We start from the raw sequence: 17749 nt of genomic DNA, 5'->3' as shown, positions 1-17749 counted from the left end.
TGCAAATTTGCACACGTCTTGTTTGATTATCTTGTTGAGAATTTGTGACTACGTGTAAAACCAATTTTACTATGCGCATTAAAAGCTTTGATTTGTTTGTATTATTAACACCATTTATTATTATGCAAAAACTTTTCACAAATTTGCAGTCCTTCCTAAGTAAAGCAAAAAGAGTAATGTACGGAAATCTAAAATAAAGACACACAAGTTAAAGATAAAAAAAACCTACTCTTAACAAAAATTCGTTTTTTCAGTGGAAAATAATCAGTATTTTGCTCGAAACAATGGAAATAATAGTCCGAAAATGGAATGGCGTACCTCGATGAACTCGTAATTAAATTCTTAGTCAATTGGCATTAAAACCTGAACATTTTAATTTTTTGCCATTTTTCACAAAAAATTATGATGTAACCCCTTATTAAAATGTAAAAATTGGAAAAATTATGAAATTTGTCCAATCATCCTGAAAGTGATAGTATTTAATACATTGGGTTATTAGCTGTTCAAAACAGTGCGACTTTCAGAATTGGCCACTTTTTGAGCCACTTAAATCCAAAAACGCTTAAGAAAAAATTTTATTTGCTGGTCATTTTTCGCAAAAACAGGTGAAAACTGGTCAAAATATGAATTTTTTTTAAATCATCCGGAAAATGATTTTATATATTGGGTTTGGTATTTTTAGCAAAAATCCAGAAGGATGTAAACAACAAATTTGAGTTGTACTTTTGACCCTTCCATCCACCGTTATACATAAATTTGCATTACAAAAAAATCAGCGGCAACAAAAAGTCAGTCTTTTTTAAAAAGTCTATTGACCCAACTGAAAACTGTTTTTTTTTTCTCATACCTTTTTATTTGAAATTGTTTATGCTTTGTTTTCTTGCGTTTAGCCTCGAGCAAAGACAACAACCTAAAGACGAGACGACAACTCACTCAAAAACCTTGAACAGCTCTATTAATTTTTGGTAACCTTTTTTTATATTATTTGCTAATTTATTTAAGCTGTCGTATATATGTATGTGTGCGTATATATGGACATATGTACCAAATCTGATATTGTTTGTTCAGATTTATTGACACTTCAGAGTGTGTGGCTCTTTTTTGGGTTTGGTCAGAGCATTATCTTTCTGTTTGATTTCCTTGTTAGGACCGGTTTTCGAAAATCTATTAAATCCCTAAGTGGGTCACCCACAGTCGAGTGGTATTTGAAACGTAAGCGGTGCATAGACTTTTGGCAGGCACTGTTGAGATACTTTTGCAGTTGTCATCAGCTGATCAAGTCAAGTGCAATCAACACACAGCGAGAAATACCACAGAGCTGGAATTGAGCTCAATTGGAAGCAATTGACCAAAGCTCTCGAGAGTGAAAGAGACGGCCAGTGCGTAAGCGAATGAATGAAGTGACGAGGCACATTGCGTTACGTTGCACTGAGTTGACCACAAGTACCCCTATATTAGGGGTACGAGTACTTCTTCTTTTTTGGGTCTGTTCTTCTTGCGAGGCGACAGATACGCGATTTTAAATAAAGAGTTGGGTAATTTAAATGTCTTTAGTTTTTCAGCTTTTTTTTCGGATGGAAGTTCACTCTTCTTACTTCAAAGTTAATTAATCTAATTTGTGTTATTTTATTTCCCTGAATTGAATTTATTTCGCGTCGTTGTTGCGACATCTCTAACCACGTGTGTTTGGTTTTTTTATACAGAGATTCATAGGCAATATTTATTTTATATGTATGTCGCTTGACTTATTATTACAGAAAACTATAAATAATGCCAGTCGGAAAGGTCAACATGATTAGCAAGTCGCTGACCATTTGACTGACCGACTGGCAGATATCTAAAACAAATAGTTGACTGACTTGGCAACTTACATCACTATCATCGTCACTCAATGGCTGCCTCAATAATCCAGGACTTGAGGCAGGCAGTGTCGCTTTAAGGATACGCACCTGTAAATAAAAAAGAAAACATGTGTAAGTTAGTGTATTACAAGATTTTGAATTCAGAAATTAGTGGCATATATTTGACAGCTTCTATAAATGTTTGATGAGCAGAGAACACCCCGAAACCCTCCCGTCCGTTTCTCAGCGGAAACGGGAACACCCTTTGTCTCTATTTACAATAAGAGCAAAAGTTCAAAACGTTAAAAAAGTTGCCAAGAAATTGGCAACAACCGACAAATAAAAGCATTTGTACATATCAACACGGGCGAAAGATTAAAATAAATTACTTGTATTTGCTTGATATTATTTTTAGAGCAAAAAAAAAAAAAAGGAAAAAAAAAACAAAGAGGAATAAAAACAAATTAGTAAAACGACGAAATTACCAAAAGGTCGAAATGGCTAAATAATTTACAATCGATTTCCTAAGAAATATTGGTGTAAGTGCTAGATATATATTCTTATTCTACTTTATAAACTTGTGTTTTAAGCTTTGGAGAAAAAGTTAAAATTATAATTAAAAACTCTTCATTAAATCTTTTGAATTTTATTAATGAATCTTTTGAGACATTTTTAACAAAGTGTTTAAAGTGAACAACTGTTTAATGATGTTTTGACATCTATATTATTTTATGATCATTACAAAAAACACCCTTCCCTAAACAATCTAGAATTACTTAATAAAACTGTGCAAAAGCCCGAATGTCATGTGATTAATTTAAAGGGGAAATACGGTTGTCATTTGGCAGACATTGCGGGCAACGAAAGGGATTTTCCTCATTATTTCTCGTTTCTCTGGCTCAGCTTTCATCTTTTCTGGAAAATGACTAAAGATTGAAAGTTCCTTGTGTATTTTGAGGTAGATTTATTTATGTTTTGGTCTCAGACAGACCCAAGAAACTTTAATGATGATGACGCAGATTTTTGTTGCCTGCGCCAAAAATAACAAGAGAGAAACTGAGAAGCCGCAAAAGCAGGAGGGTGAAAAAAAGAAAACAGACAGACTATGATGTATTGTATATTATTGTATACTATATGTCTTGAATTTTGCATTGTCTGTGATTATATAAATAAAGTAGAGCCGAAAGAGGATGGCGAGGCGATGTGTTTGCAAACGTTGAGATTTTACTTCACTGCCCCCTCTTTCTTATTTCCCGCTTTATCTGTCGAAACTTTGGCTGCTATTTCTTTTTGCTGTAATCTTTTCTTCATGCGCTTTAATTTGTTTTCTTTTCTCGCTTTTTTTCGTCTCTTGTTATTTGCCAAAAGTTTATTGATCTCTCGCTGACATTGGAGAGTCAGCCACACAAATGCCAAGCAGACAAAAGAGATACATAGAAACACCGCAGAGACTATATAAACACATAAATATGTATTGTGCGTATTTGAAAAAAATGTCCGCCTGGGAACTTTGAGCGATGCAAATCAAAATTAGGGAATTCTGTATTCTTATTGGACTTTTAAAACATAAACAGAAACCGTGTCAAATATTCCAAGGGCAAAGTGCTAAAAATATCGAAAAAGAAAAAACGAAAAAATGTTTAAAAACCGAACCATTTCACGCAATCGTCGGGGGCCTGTGAAAGATTGCATATGGCACAGGAATGAGATGCCAAAGAAAAACAAAAGGTGGTAGTCGGGGGAAGTGCGGGCAATAAATAGCCAATTTAAGTCAACTTGGAAATTTATTACCGGGTAAACAAAAGCTGAAAAAATGGAACAACTTTGTGGTCAGCTGTTGTTGTCTGTTGGGAAAACGATTTAAAACATCAGAATAATAACAAAAGCTGTGCTAAAATTCATAAATACCTTTTTTTCGTCTTTCAACTTAAAATATAGGTTGGCGGCGTTAAAATATTTTTTCATTTAAACCGTTTACAATAAAGATTAAAAAATACTTAAATATTTACTAAAGATTGTTTTAAATTTGTTACGAGTTCAGTATTTTCCAATGCTTTACTTCATTTTCAGAGCTGATTTTGTTTTTATCTGACGTTGTTTGAGTATATTGGTCAAGTGAGGAAAGCAAAAGAATCATTTAAAGTATGCAAAATAAACAATCGGCATCCCTTTGGGGCCCATAACAATAACAGTTTACGGCACAAGCGAGCAAACAAAAATAAGCAAAGAAAATAAACAAACACAGAACCAGCGACAAAATGCAAATGAAGTTCGTACTAGGGAGAAAAAAGAAAGCCTGGTGGAAAAGGGGGACCTTGCGAAAACGCCAAACAAGCGGGCAAAAATCATACAAAAAATAAACCACAAACATATATAACAAAAAAAAAAAGAACAAATTTTTAAGTGCACGCCAACTGCGACGTCGAGGGAAAAAGAGAGCGCCGTCGACGTCCGTCCGCCCAGTACAAAAGCACAAACGTTAAAGAAAAGAAACTTCCACTGCGAGCCACGCAAAAGTCATTGACACGAAAGAAGTCAAACTTTTTTGCTCAGCGAAAAAACAAAAATTAACATCAGGATGCAAAAGAGTTCAACCTTACACTGGGGTCTTTCTTCGATTGGCACCATGAGTCCCTTTTTTAAAGGCTGGCTGAAAATTGTTTTCGTTAATTCTTCCAATTTTTTGGCTAGAGCCTTTTGCTCTAATTAAAATGGCACTTCCTCTAGGTAAAGGAATCGAAGAATATAACTATAAATACGTACGTTAAAGTGTTGAACATTTCTCATTCACTTCTTTAAAAACTTTTGACCGAAATTATAATACCCTCTGCAAGGGTAATGAAATAATTCCAAATCATGAACTAATTTAAGGCTGTGATCGTATCGCCAAACTCTTTGTCTGTGATTTCCATAGTACAGTATGTCTGAGCTCATTTATTCGTTTCCCTTTTATATCCCGCTTAATTATTTTATCTAAGAAAACAATCTGTGCAACATTTTTATGTTAATTTTTGGAAGCCTGAACACAAAGAAAACTGCATCCCGTATGGAAAATTTTGTATATTTTTTTCAAGTGGGCTCAAGAAAGGGGAAGTATGGGAGCAGACGAAAAATTCCCGATCTGTGTGTTTGATTGGAAGACAGGGTTTTTATTTTTTAGAGAAAATTACAACAAATAGACAGCTACAAATCAAGTGTGGAATGCATAACTAAACATGATTGCATTCGGTTAATTTTGTTGTCATTGCAGCCACGGCTGCTGAAAATTGCTGCAAACAAGAACGTCAGCCACCAAAACGAACATTGCAGCCACAAGAGTACAAGAAAAGCTGTTGCCGGCTTTTTATTTTGTATTTTTGTTGAGTTTGAGGGGCCAACAAACCCAAACTAGAACGTGGGTGTTGGAATTGAACATTAAACCCAATTTCACCAATAAACTGCACACGGCAAACAAGAGAAGAACGATGGCATACACTCGACTGGGCTGTGCTGCAGTTTGGGGCTGGTGTTGTAGTTGTTAACTGCACGCAACTCCAGAAGCACACACGCGTGCAAATTACATAAGCAAACACCAAAACTTAAAGATAACCTGATGAAGTAACGTAGTGCGTTTTTAACTTAAGTTTCTAACAGCATTTAGAAGTGGAAAAAATGGTATACAAAATTAAAGAGGGTATCAAAGGGAAAATATTTCAGAATATCAAATGCGTTTAAGTATAAAGTATTTTTAAAATTTGTTCGTAATAATAAGAGTTTTTCACAATTAAGGAAAATATTAAAATCAATATATGTAAAAATTTAAACTTTTGAATATATCATCTCTGTTTTTGCGGCGGTACACCAGTTTTTCTCGTTGTGCCAAAACCAACAAACGACAGAAAAAAAGCAGTGACCAGGCCTTGCAGGTGGGCGTTAACTCGCATTTCGTGCAAGGGGAGTGGTAGGCATGCAAAAAGAGTTCACGAAACTCAAGAAAATATATGCGCATAGTTTAAGAATTTAACTATTTTTTTGGGGAATTTATTTAAACAGTTCCGAAATAATAAGCAAGAATTAAAAGAGAAAAATGTTTTTTATAATAATTGACTTAACTCTGAAGAGAAAAAGTGTAAACTATCATATTGTTTATTTTCGTTTCTAGAGATCCCACATATCTGGTTAACGCTTCCATTCAAAGCCTTTCTTCGTTTTTATTCGATTGTTATTGAAATTTTGGTTGAGCGCACAATTAGTTCAATGCTCAACACCATCATCATTATCGCGATGATCAGCGGCAAGAGAAACATCATCATTGCCTTCAGATGACCGTCATAACAATTTGTTTTTAATGCCGCGATTATTGTTGTGATTGTTATTAGTGTGCAAATAAATATTTGCAACACATCGAGTGCGTTGCCCCCGCCGCCGATTGCGGCCGCCGTTTGTGGCACGCTTGCCTAGCGAGGCGCTACCGTGAGGCGGGGGAGGGGGAGTGGCACAGGGGCCGAGATCCCGATCCCACATCCAACAACATCAGTTGGGTGAAAGCCGCCGCCGCATCGCACAGATACGAATACGAATTTGGATACAGCCACAGCTGGCAGATACAAGGTGGCAATTACCCCGATTTGCCAACTGCAATTTCGATTCACTCAAAATTGCATAGGGTTGTCACACACAAGTCCCTGGTAATCACAGTTATCGAGATAAGTCATTGAACCTGGCCGTGGTAATGAATATCTTACCAATTAATATGGAGGAGTCTCTAAATATTCATTTGGGTATTTAGAAAAAATAAAAGTTTCACTCAACCCAAAATCATTAATTCAAGCCAAGCTAAGATGTGCTGACAACAACGTATCCTATCAACACCACCTCAACATCCATCACGTTCTAGAACAACAAAAGAGATCTGAAAAACAGTTGGCCGAGACAGGAATTGGCAAATGATTCAGCCAGCAAGATTTATGTGAGAGACGGAATGCATTGAATGAGGGAACTCTTAACTCAGCACTCGTCTCCTCCTCTCATCAACCACCCTTTTGGGAATCCTTTAAGAAAACATTCACAGAACGAGAGACAAACACAGTGAATTGAATAAGTCACAAGTTGTGGCCAGTGCTCCTATTCCTCGTATGGAACCGGTTGGCCCCTCAGCTCTGTCAAAATGCAATCCGTGCAGCAGGTGGCCAGTTCAAGAAATGACAGTCCAAGAACACGCGATCCAGAATCTGTCCAAAGAGTGAGACAATAGTTAATGGTAACCCACACTCCTCCTCAATCTCGTGAGTCTACTAAATCTGGTTATGCAAATGGGCTCAGCACAGTTGAATATCATGAATTTCATTCCCAGTGCAGCGAAGCGCATCTCCAAAGAAATGCCACAAAAAACACACATCCTTCTCCCGCTTAAACGAGCAATTAAGTTTGATTAAGAATTAATTCAAGACTTTCGGTGGGATAAAAATCTTTTACTGAAAATACTTATAAAATGTTCCATACAATATTAAAATAACATTCGAATAACACGTAAGTATTCAATTTAAACGAATGGCTGATTAAATTTGAGGAGTCCAAAATAAGAAATACATAAGAAAATAAGAAAACTCTTAAGTGTTTCTGGCTCATTTTCAAGTGGCGGTTGGAGCAGACAAAAGGAGGGGACTTATCTGCCATGAAAGGCTTGCACATCCTCTAAATGATCGGGAACTAAGTGGATCGGCGGGAAATAAAGAATATTAAAGCTGGCGGTGGCGCATAAGTTATGCAGTCCCTTTTCCCGAAACCAACCATAAGCCACTCAAAGTTGTCGAGCAGACCCAAAAGGTAGGTAGACAAACCTTGGACAAAAAAATTAAGAAAATAAAACCAAAAAAACCATCAAGATAAAGCGTCTGCAGGGATAAGGAAATAAAGAATGGGAAAGCAGTTTTTGAGTGGCCCAAAAAATCATAAACAATTTCAAGGTTACCAATTTGAGACGGACAGTCTGTGTGGGAAGCCAACAGCTAGCTACCAATAAAAAGAGCACTACGAAAACCATTCCTTCAGCCAGATCATGAAAAAAATTTTAATGACTTGTAGCTCCTAGAAAATAACAAAGGAAGTTAGTTTCCGCAACCCGATGTTTATATACCCTTTTACCTCGAGAAGATTATTTTAAAACTTTCATTAATAAAACTTTTAAACTAGCTTGGCAGACGGTCGTGTCTAGATCAGCATGGTTGATAGTGCTCGAATAGATATTCTTAAAGTTAAAGAATTATAATACCCCCCTTGCAATGGTAAAAAGTACGCGCAAAAAAATACGCGTATATGTCTGAAAAATACAAACAACATAAAACGTCGCCACTTAAGCTTTAAACTGGTTTACATCGCCAGACGAGTGCGGTCAGCAAAAACAAAAACATAACTGAGTTGATACCTCTTTCCGAGATAAAAGTGTTTAGTGGACAATTGATAAGATGAGTTTCGGAAAATCAATGTTTCCAGTCCGCATGTTAAGCTAAAAGTAGATTTGAACTGCATTCATGAACTTTTAATTTGAGTACCAAGTCGCCTTTTAATCCTTGAATAGAAACTATATATCATTTTTGGTACTTTTCCTGGTCTGATATGCCTTTTTCTTCAACTTAACCCCATCGCATCTCGACCAGCCTAACATTTTGTTTTGTGTTTTTTTCTCGTTCATCGCCCAGTGAGTTGGCAGCACCTACGTGAGCCGCCAACCGGTTTCGAGACTCAAAGGTAACTTGAATAACATTTTAACTCACTGCTGGTTTCTTTATATTTTTCTGTCTGTGTCGCCTTGCTTTTTTCTTAACGCACAACAGGTACATTTGTTGTTGTTGCTGGTGGGCAACAGCCAGCGATGGAGGTATATACATATATGGTATATACAGTGGGGGTCTGTTTATATGGAGATTTCCTCAGTCTGTTCTTCTGTCATTCTTTCCGCCTGTGTTTGCCTTGGTCTTTTGTGGCTCCTCCAAATATATACAGATATATAAATCTTTGTGATTCGCTATACAAATATACTTATATATGGGAATATGTATGCACGGCTTTGTATGGTTAGCCAGACCAAAGAACTCGGCTCAAAAGCGTTTCAGCATTTACCTTTTCTTGGGACTTGAAAGCGATCATATAGACGAGCATATACTATGTATAGTTTATATATGTACTTATGGCCATTATGATTTGTATAAGGATTGTTTGCCATACTGATTGAGCCTTTTATGAGCAGCAGCTCAAGACTTGATAAGGAAAATCGCCAAAAGAAAATTCTGCAGAATTCACTTGCACACTATGGGTAGCTATTTTTCCCTTTACTCAATTAAAGCTGGCAAAAAACAATTGATTTATTACTATTTTATGGCAAATTATATTTACATTTTAAATTATTTATTTACATTTATAATTTCGCTGCTCAAATTAACAATACAAATCCGGTGCTAGGCACGACTCAGGACCGAAAAACAGAATCCAAAATAGAATGGATAGAATATCAAAGTAAAATGGACAAACAAAATATGCGAAAAAAAAATCCCCAGAAAGCTCAAAAGATTAATTGAGATAGAGATTATATAGAAAATACTCAGCAGTATTTCAGGGGTTAAGTTTGCTTTCACTTGGAGCCTCGTATGATTTTTAGAATGGTGAAGTCAACTATTACGGAATTGAAATCAACTTAAATTAAATGAAAGGAATGGTTAATCGATTAGAAAACAAAAGCATTCGCAAAATAAATTAAATAATAACTATGTTCATTTAAAAATTTCTTTGATTTTTAAGTTTATAGTAGTTTATCTATTGTATTTTCTTGGAATACATTTTGCTTATCAGTCCTAGCTGAAGGTCATTGCGCAACCTTGACAAAGTTTCCTCCACCACTTATCAATCGCAGAAGTGCTGCAAGCCAATAAAGTAAAGAATTCGGTAGACAAGGTTTACGAATGCTCGTGATATATTATACACATTTTTTATAGCTCGATATACTTACGACCTAAGCTTAAAAATAACTTGTTCTAGTAGATTCTGGCTCCTTAGCGGGGAATATAAATATTTGAGTTCCCTTCTTTATATGCAAACATTCCGCATTGTTATTCCCCAGCCTTCAAAGAAATTTGCCTATTTTCTGAACTCGCAGCTCGCATAAGCTACCGTTACTCACATGTTTAATTTCTAATCAGCAGGGCTCTTATCTAATCGTCGCAGGGGAAACGCATTTATTCATCAAATATAATGTATATGCAGACCTATATATACGAGTAAGCTTTTATGAGCTCATAAAAAGTGCGATTCAGCCATTTAATGTGATATGAGATAAGTACTTTGGTTATAGATTGAAGTAAAAACATAAATAACTTTCAGTACTTACAGTATTTTAATATGTTAATACAAATTATTTATAATATTAGATTTCATGTTTTTCAATCAATTTTAATGACCTGATTTTAGTTTATTATGTATTTTTTAAATTCCACCTCATAATTTTTTTTGTATATATAACTCTTAAAAAGAAAATGGTATACGTAATCTATAAAAATGTGCACATGTTTTCTAGTAGTGGGAGTTGAGATAGTGGTTAAATTTGAAATGGTTTTGTTGTGTTCTCCGATAAGATATAGTTAAGCTCCCAACGACAATCGATTCACATTCGACCCACTCAACGTGCTATGAATTAAATAACCAAATTCAGGCCTAAGGAGGGAAAGAGATACAGAAACACGGGGATCGAATGACTTAGTCATAATACTGTGGCCCTATCAGAAAGCTCTAAACGTGGTAGTCTTTGCTTTTGTTTTCACTGCCTTATCAGAATGGCACACATAGCGCACTATATTCGGTTTTTTTGTGTTCAACTATTCAGTGTTATGTGGCATACAATTTACGAGCTCTGTGCCAACAGACGTAGTTCAGATAACTCTGCAATCAGACAACAACAACGGCGCAACGAGATAACATTTAAAAGGCCTAAAAAATAGAAGAGATAGATAAAGGCTGATAAAATGGAACTCGATCACTTTTGAATGAATAAATATTTGTTTTCTTTATTAGATTGGAATTTCTATTAGCATTTCTCAAAAATTTGTATTTCAACATTCATTTTATATTTTTCGTTTATATAAATATTAAAAAAAAAACAATCACATTACTAGCACTTCCCAAAATAAATCGAAATTATAATGATTTTGGTCTTGCTTATCGATAAAACCCCACTCAAGATTCTTTTTTACCTTGTGAGCAGTCTTTTGCTCCTCTTTTAAATTCATATCCCCAGAAAAAGATTAAAAAAATAATGCACAAGTAAAAGTGTATTAACAATTGACGTCAAAAAGAAATCGACGAAATATAAAACCGAAACATATGGAAACCAACGCTTACACAGCGAACATCTCACAAACACTAATATAGTACTCTGCCTAAAATACATAATATCCACATATGTGATACCCTGATTTGTATAGACAAAGCTCTGTGAATCAATAAAATCCATTTTAGATGCGCACATGGCACGGAACGAAAGAATTTTTGTATTCGGTTGAAGAGTGGGTAAAATGGGAAATATTCCTCTTTATTCCACAACAATTTGGGTTAATGAGTAGTTGAATAATTGAACCGTTTGGCTTTAAGAAAATCGATCGAGCCAAAATCAACCAAAGATTTTATCTATCTACACAAATAAACATAGAAATACCTAAGATACTCTATCTGTAAACCATTTGGACTAAGACAAAAGGAATATTATACACTGGCAATTTAAATTGAATTAGGAGATTTCGGCATGTTTAAGTTTTTACTTATAGGACTATTATTTACTAATTAGTTTTACAAGATACAAATATTGTACATGTGAGCCGCTTTAAGTTCAAACAGACCAGACATTAATGTCTCTATTCGAAGATCAACGAAAAACACATCTGAATACAATTTCAAAAACATTTTTAAAATCCCTTTTTGGCACCGGTCATAAAAACACGAGCCAAAAGTCTTAAATAAAATCAACTGCATTTTGCCCATTTTTAAAATCAACAAATGCATTTGGATCGAGGACTTCAGGGAGGGTTGAAAAGCAAGAAAATTATTGAAAAATTCAACCATGAAAAACTGTTTCATTCGAATATTAAATCTGTTTTCTTATACATATTTACCAATTGAATCAATACATAGTATCTATTTTTGGCTGCACTGCGAAACATACCTGAAAATAAATAGATTCGTTTAGTAAGTAAGAAATGCTAAAAAAAAACAAAGTAAGTCTACGGAATACTTAATTTAATTAAAGTCCTAACCAGAAAAACCATTTTACTAAAGGTGTCCCTTGCCACGTGAAATTTGTAGCTGCGAATTCAATTAGCTTTATTCAAGTTCTCATAACAAAAGCCTTTTTGTTCAGCTTTTGAATTATGTCAGCCCCGTAGGATTGCAAGGGAATAAGAGAATACCAGTGTTATCTTAACGCAGCATTTGATAAAAATACTTTGAGGAGTCAAAATCCCAACGTCCCCTGTTTTCTCAACTATTTTCCCTTGTTTTGCTGAATGCCAAAAGCGTCTGCGGCTGCAGTTCTGAATGGCTAAGCATTGTCTCCTCTGTTCATATATATTATGTAAATATACGAATATGTAGTATATATGTATATGGCGTGCTAAGGGCAAGCCCTTCAAGCGAAGGCAAACCACAAGAAAGCATCAGAAAAATCGAGAGAAGAAAAAAAGGGCAAGGTTGGTCACATTTGCGAAAAGTATTAAGTTTCACAAGAGGCTTACCCAGGATGAACTAATATACCAGCGACATCCAGGGATAATGGATATTTGAACTCACAGACATTATAGACGCAGGCATCAAGTATGCGTTGGTGCGACAGAGAGAAAAACAATTAAGCGACCTCAATTGCAGCGGCCAAAGCAACCACAACGACAATGTGGAGACATTTAAAGGCAGTTGCAGCCACTTTGACTGACAGCTGCACTTAAAGAGCAAGAAAAACGAGGAAAACACGGAAAAAAACTCTGAGAAACTTAGAGGAACGCTGCAAAAATCTCGCAGAAGAAGACAACGTTGACAGTTCACGAACTCAGCTTCAAACGGCGAGCTGAGCTCATTCTGCGGAGCCCGAGATACAGATACAAAGATACGCCAGCTGCAGCAATAGCAATAGCAACAGCAATAATAATAATGAAAACTAGTTGCAACTAGTGCAACATCCAAACGAGTTTCACTAGGCTTCAACAGCTGCAAGACTGGAGTGGGTGTTCTTCGTTCTTCTCTAGTGTGGGTGAATTCTTCGCTGTTGTTGAAGGCGAAACCCAAACCGGAGCTTGGGCGAGTGTGTGAATTCTGTCGACTTCAAAATCTGTGGCCTAGGCACACAGCTCCGCGCACTCGTATCTCGGTATCTGATGGATACACTTCAGCCGCCGCCGCCCCCATAATTCGCCATTGATGGATGTGTGTGTGCCGTGGCAGCTTTATGGGATTCGTTGATTATGCCACGAGATTAGGCGCCTCTCGGATTAAAAGAAAAAACCAGGCAAACAAAAATCGTAAAGTATTGAAGGCAAATACATATTTCGCACTCTAACAATTTCATATTCAAACCATGTTCAATTGCCACTTAAAAAAATATATTATTTTCAGTGAACTCTTCGAATCCGCCTACTAAATTACATCACAATAAAAAAATCAATTTTCTTAATTATCCATCATTAATCCAAGTTTTCGCCAAAACCCATTACAAAGTCTCCTTTACGGCCAGTCGAATACTGTCGTCACATCTCTAGCGATCTGCCAACCTTATAAGGCACATCCACTTACCGATTCGATAACCGATAATGGCGACACATTTCCAACATCAGAACTCATCACAATTGAAAAAAAATTCTATCATCCTGACAAATGTCTGTCAAATTAGGCTATTTTTATTTTAAACAGTTTGTCGAACATTAATCACGAAATAGCTGGCAATTTAAAAGCCACTTTGCGGGATATTTATGCATAAATAACTTCGACTATATTTTGAGCAATTCAAGTTATGGGAGGTGATACTACAGAGGGTTGAGGTTGCGAGCCGTGGGTGTCGGTATCGGTCGCAGTGTCTAGACAGCCATAAAAAAGATACAAATATGAAAATTGTATTTCAATGTGCACGGCGAAAATATGCAAAAAGCAAGCAAACAAATCACCAGCACAACAGTATATAGAGATAGACTCGGAGGGGTTATTGGATGGGGGCTCCGTGGGGCGAACTGACTGACTGAAGCTAAAGAAGACGACAATTTCCGGGTGTCTAAATCGGTCGTTCTCAGAGTCCCGTCACAGTCGCTTGAAGTTGAGTGAAATGACGTGTAACGGTTTAGCAGAAGCCATTATAGAGAGTGCCCTAAGTCCCTCGCAGTCTTTCGGGGTAGATCGGCTATATAGACCCAATATACCTAAGACCATATGGTGTTTATTGGGAAAAAAGGTAAACGATACAAATGAAAACTCATATGCTCGTTAATAGTTGCATAAAAAACTAGTGGAATATTTTAATAAAATATAAAAGAAAATATAATTGCCAGAGTTTTTTGTCCAATTTTTTCTCTGTTCTAACTCATCTGTATCTGTATCTCCGATAACAAAGGCAGTTACCGGCAAATAACCAAAAAATCAAATGTGAAATTTAATGCCACGAAGTGAGATCTGCATAACTTTGCATAAGTCAAACGGCGAAGGCCCAGAAAAGGGTTGAAATGTAGCGAGCAGCAACAACAAATAGTTTCATTCATTGAATTCAGCTTCGGTAAAAAAGAGGGAAAAGTATTTTGCCAGTGTTTGCATATTTTCATTCGAGTATTTCTCTCCTTTTTTTTCTTTGCCCTCGCATAATGCACAGCTGCTTGTTGTGCCCATTTCCCGCTTCCCTTTTCCTCCCCGCAATCCCTACTGCTTTCCTCCACATAATTTCCCCCTGCGCGGATTTCCGTTGGGTATATTTTGAATGTCAAAGTTATTTGTTGTATGGCGCTGCATAATAATCAGGGGCAAAGAAAAAAGGGTTCTATGACTGCATCCTGGGCAGAACAAGTTTAGTTTCGTTGTTCTCCCGGTGTTTCCAGCATTTGCACAACAAAGCCAGAACAAGGCTCAAGGTCCAAAGACCGCTAAACGCGAGCGAGGACTGGAAAAAATAAAATAGAAAATGGAATGGAATGGAAAATGGAGAACAGAAAAAGCTTTGTCTTTGTCATTGCACCATGAAGTTACACGCTGCAGGAAGCCGCAGAACAGAACAACAATTTCATATTCATACGTTTGTATCTCTCGCCTTTCGCTGGACAATTTTCGCCATTATCTTTGCAAGTAGCTTAGCTCTTTCTTTGTTCTAGCCCCAGACAGACAGATATAGGGAGGGATTGGCAGACATATGTATATTTAGACGCGAAGAGTGTGTTGGCCTATGAATGAGCATGAAAGCGAAAGGCCGCTGCACTGAGACACATGTGCTCCCTTCAAAACTAACTTTTGCCAAGGCGAATACGACTAACAGATCCCACCTCCAAAGTTCAGTTGCGGGTATCAATATCTATTAGAATACGTCTTTATATTTATAAAATGCGTTTCTGACGAGAACTTGGACTCAAAATTTTTGAGTCAAAAATAATAAGCCTGAATGATATTACTAAATGTCATGAGAGGAGATTTAAATGTTTTTATGTTTGCTAATAAAAAAGCATAGAAAAATAAAATAAAAAGTGCTTAGACCATAAAACTGGGCAGCCAAACATTGATCCAACCATCAAGGGCGATCTGAAAAGTCCTTCTCAGTCTCCACAGCTGCATATCTATTACTATGCCCCTCCAAAGTCTGGCGTGGATTGCCTAACAAGTGCAAAGTATTTTGGCATTTTGCAGGTTGCTTGTGTCAGTCGCGTGACGTGCGCTTTTAGCTGCAGATGGAGTTATCTATCTGAGGGTCTGGCCCAACCAAGGGTCTAGAGTGAAATGCCCATGTGCGGGAAGAGTGCAATGACCTCCACCTTCTATTTTTCTTAAATGCAATGAAAGCCGGCCCTCTCATTGGCCAAACCGAAGAAAAACGAACCAAGACAAGTCAGTCATGCGGGTCGTAACGCCCTCTCACAAACTAATCAAAAACAATTAGCAGCGTAGCGCTAGATAAAGTACAGTGGAACATTTTTAGCTGAAACTTTCCTAAGAAGAACATTTCTAGAACATTTTCTAGAACATTTACTGATTTACTGAGACTTAGAATTAATATAAATTACTTCTCAGGAATATATGTCTCCTTCTCTGAGTTTCAAACTTCAGATCAAATTATAACACCCTCATGCAGGGTATAGACACATTTTGATGGGCGAGTAAAAAGGCACCGACAAAATTTATTTGATAATTGCGGGATTTTTATTTTTTTTATTATAGCCAACTCACAAGTCTGCTGTCTATAAATAATTAGCTGACAGATTTATATTGTGGCGGAAGTTGAGGGAGGCGGTGGAGCAGATAGAGTCCGATGCCTATTGTCATATGGGTGGAGGAGATAAAGGCGTATAGATTGGGGGATAAAATCAAAGTAATTTACGGAATAATTACTGAAATTATTGTCAATTATTGCAATTGCAATTGCGGGCCCTCCCCCTCGGTGACAAAAAAAAAAAACACTAAAGACTCAACAGAATTCTGTGTGAGTTTCGGCTTTATTTATCATCACCCATTGTCGCACGGGGCCGTATGCGTGACGTTTTTGTCGTTAATTCAATTCTCATTTTATGAATATTATCTGTTGTCGAGTATAAATGTTATGTGAATGAGTAAATAACAATTAAGAGCATATAGCAATATTTAAAATTCACGTAACAATTTAATACAAATTGTTTCTTTTGATTTCATATTTCACTTGTCAGCTGTTTTTATGGGTGTGAACGTTGGCTGCTGTGAAAATACGAATTTCTTGTAAAATCCATTTTTAATCATTATTTTTAATTGCTTTGCTAATTGGAAAACACAAAAAATGAAAACCACAAATGCAATAAAAAATGCAAAATGCATTAAAAAAATATATATTGGGGCAAAAAAAAACAAATAAACGGAAAAAGAAAGGCATATGAAAGCACGCTCAAAATACATGTAAAATTTTAAGTTGAAACTGCCAATTGCCCCAACATTTCCATTCGCTGATTTTTATTTATCTTCCTTCCTAATTTTTTTTACAATTACTTACCTTGATTAAGTTAATTTTTAATGGAATTTAAACTCATTTGCTTAGAACCCTTGAACAGAAAAACTTTCACAATTGATTGCCGCTGAGCGTTAATTCCCCCAAAAACGGATCTCCTTTGAACCGGAGTTCACCAAGTAATTCCCAATTTAAGACGCAGCTTCTCAACTTGACAAATAACAAATTGCCCTCGCTTTGATCTTAGATGCTTCTTCTTTTCTGTATTTACTTGGGTGAAAAAAAATCGTTTGTTGCTGGAGGAAAAAATAAGAGAAATAGAGGCGAAGTCTATTTATTTATTTTTCATGGGATATGGGATGGTGGGTGCCAGTGGACTTCCTCCCTTTCTTTTCCAATTGATTAAAAAAGTATTTTTTTCTGACCAGGCATGGACTTTGAATGGTACATGTGTGGCGTGTGTGTGAATATATGTGTGTGCATGACTCATTTGCAATTAAACGACAAAAGCAAGAGAGGGCACAGAAGAGCGAGAGAGAGAGCGAGAGCCAATTTTAAGTGCCGCAAAAATGCCAGCATAAAAATAAAGCAGTCGCTGTAAAAACGGCAGAAGAAACAGAAGCAGAAGACGAAGACAATAAGAAGAAGAGGAAAACCTACAAAAGCAGCGACCACAAAGGCAAAGATACAAAATCCATACCCAGATACATTTTCAAAACTACACCACACACAAACAAAAACTCGCTCG

The 17749-nt window shown here is 36.4% G+C and overlaps 1 protein-coding gene across 4 annotated transcripts in view; it reads right to left on the bottom strand.

The window, feature by feature from the left end:
- spen (split ends) overlaps positions 1 to 17749 on the bottom strand; it is a 59710-nt gene that overhangs the window by 33004 nt on the left and 8957 nt on the right. Inside the window, exon 2 of one of the 4 annotated variants that reach the window (XM_070211720.1) lies at positions 1872 to 1949. The exons of the other annotated variants lie outside the window; for them this stretch is intronic. Coding sequence (XP_070067821.1) covers positions 1872 to 1882 — 11 coding nt within the window. The 5' untranslated portion in view covers positions 1883 to 1949. The remainder of the gene's footprint in view (positions 1 to 1871; positions 1950 to 17749) is intronic. 4 annotated transcript variants of the gene reach the window in all.

This window comes from Drosophila takahashii, chromosome 2L (genome assembly GCF_030179915.1).
Source record: "Drosophila takahashii strain IR98-3 E-12201 chromosome 2L, DtakHiC1v2, whole genome shotgun sequence".
Classification (NCBI taxonomy): domain Eukaryota; kingdom Metazoa; phylum Arthropoda; class Insecta; order Diptera; family Drosophilidae; genus Drosophila; species Drosophila takahashii.
The sequence above is the reverse complement of the archived record's forward strand: the minus strand, read 5'-3'. Positions and strand labels throughout refer to the sequence as shown.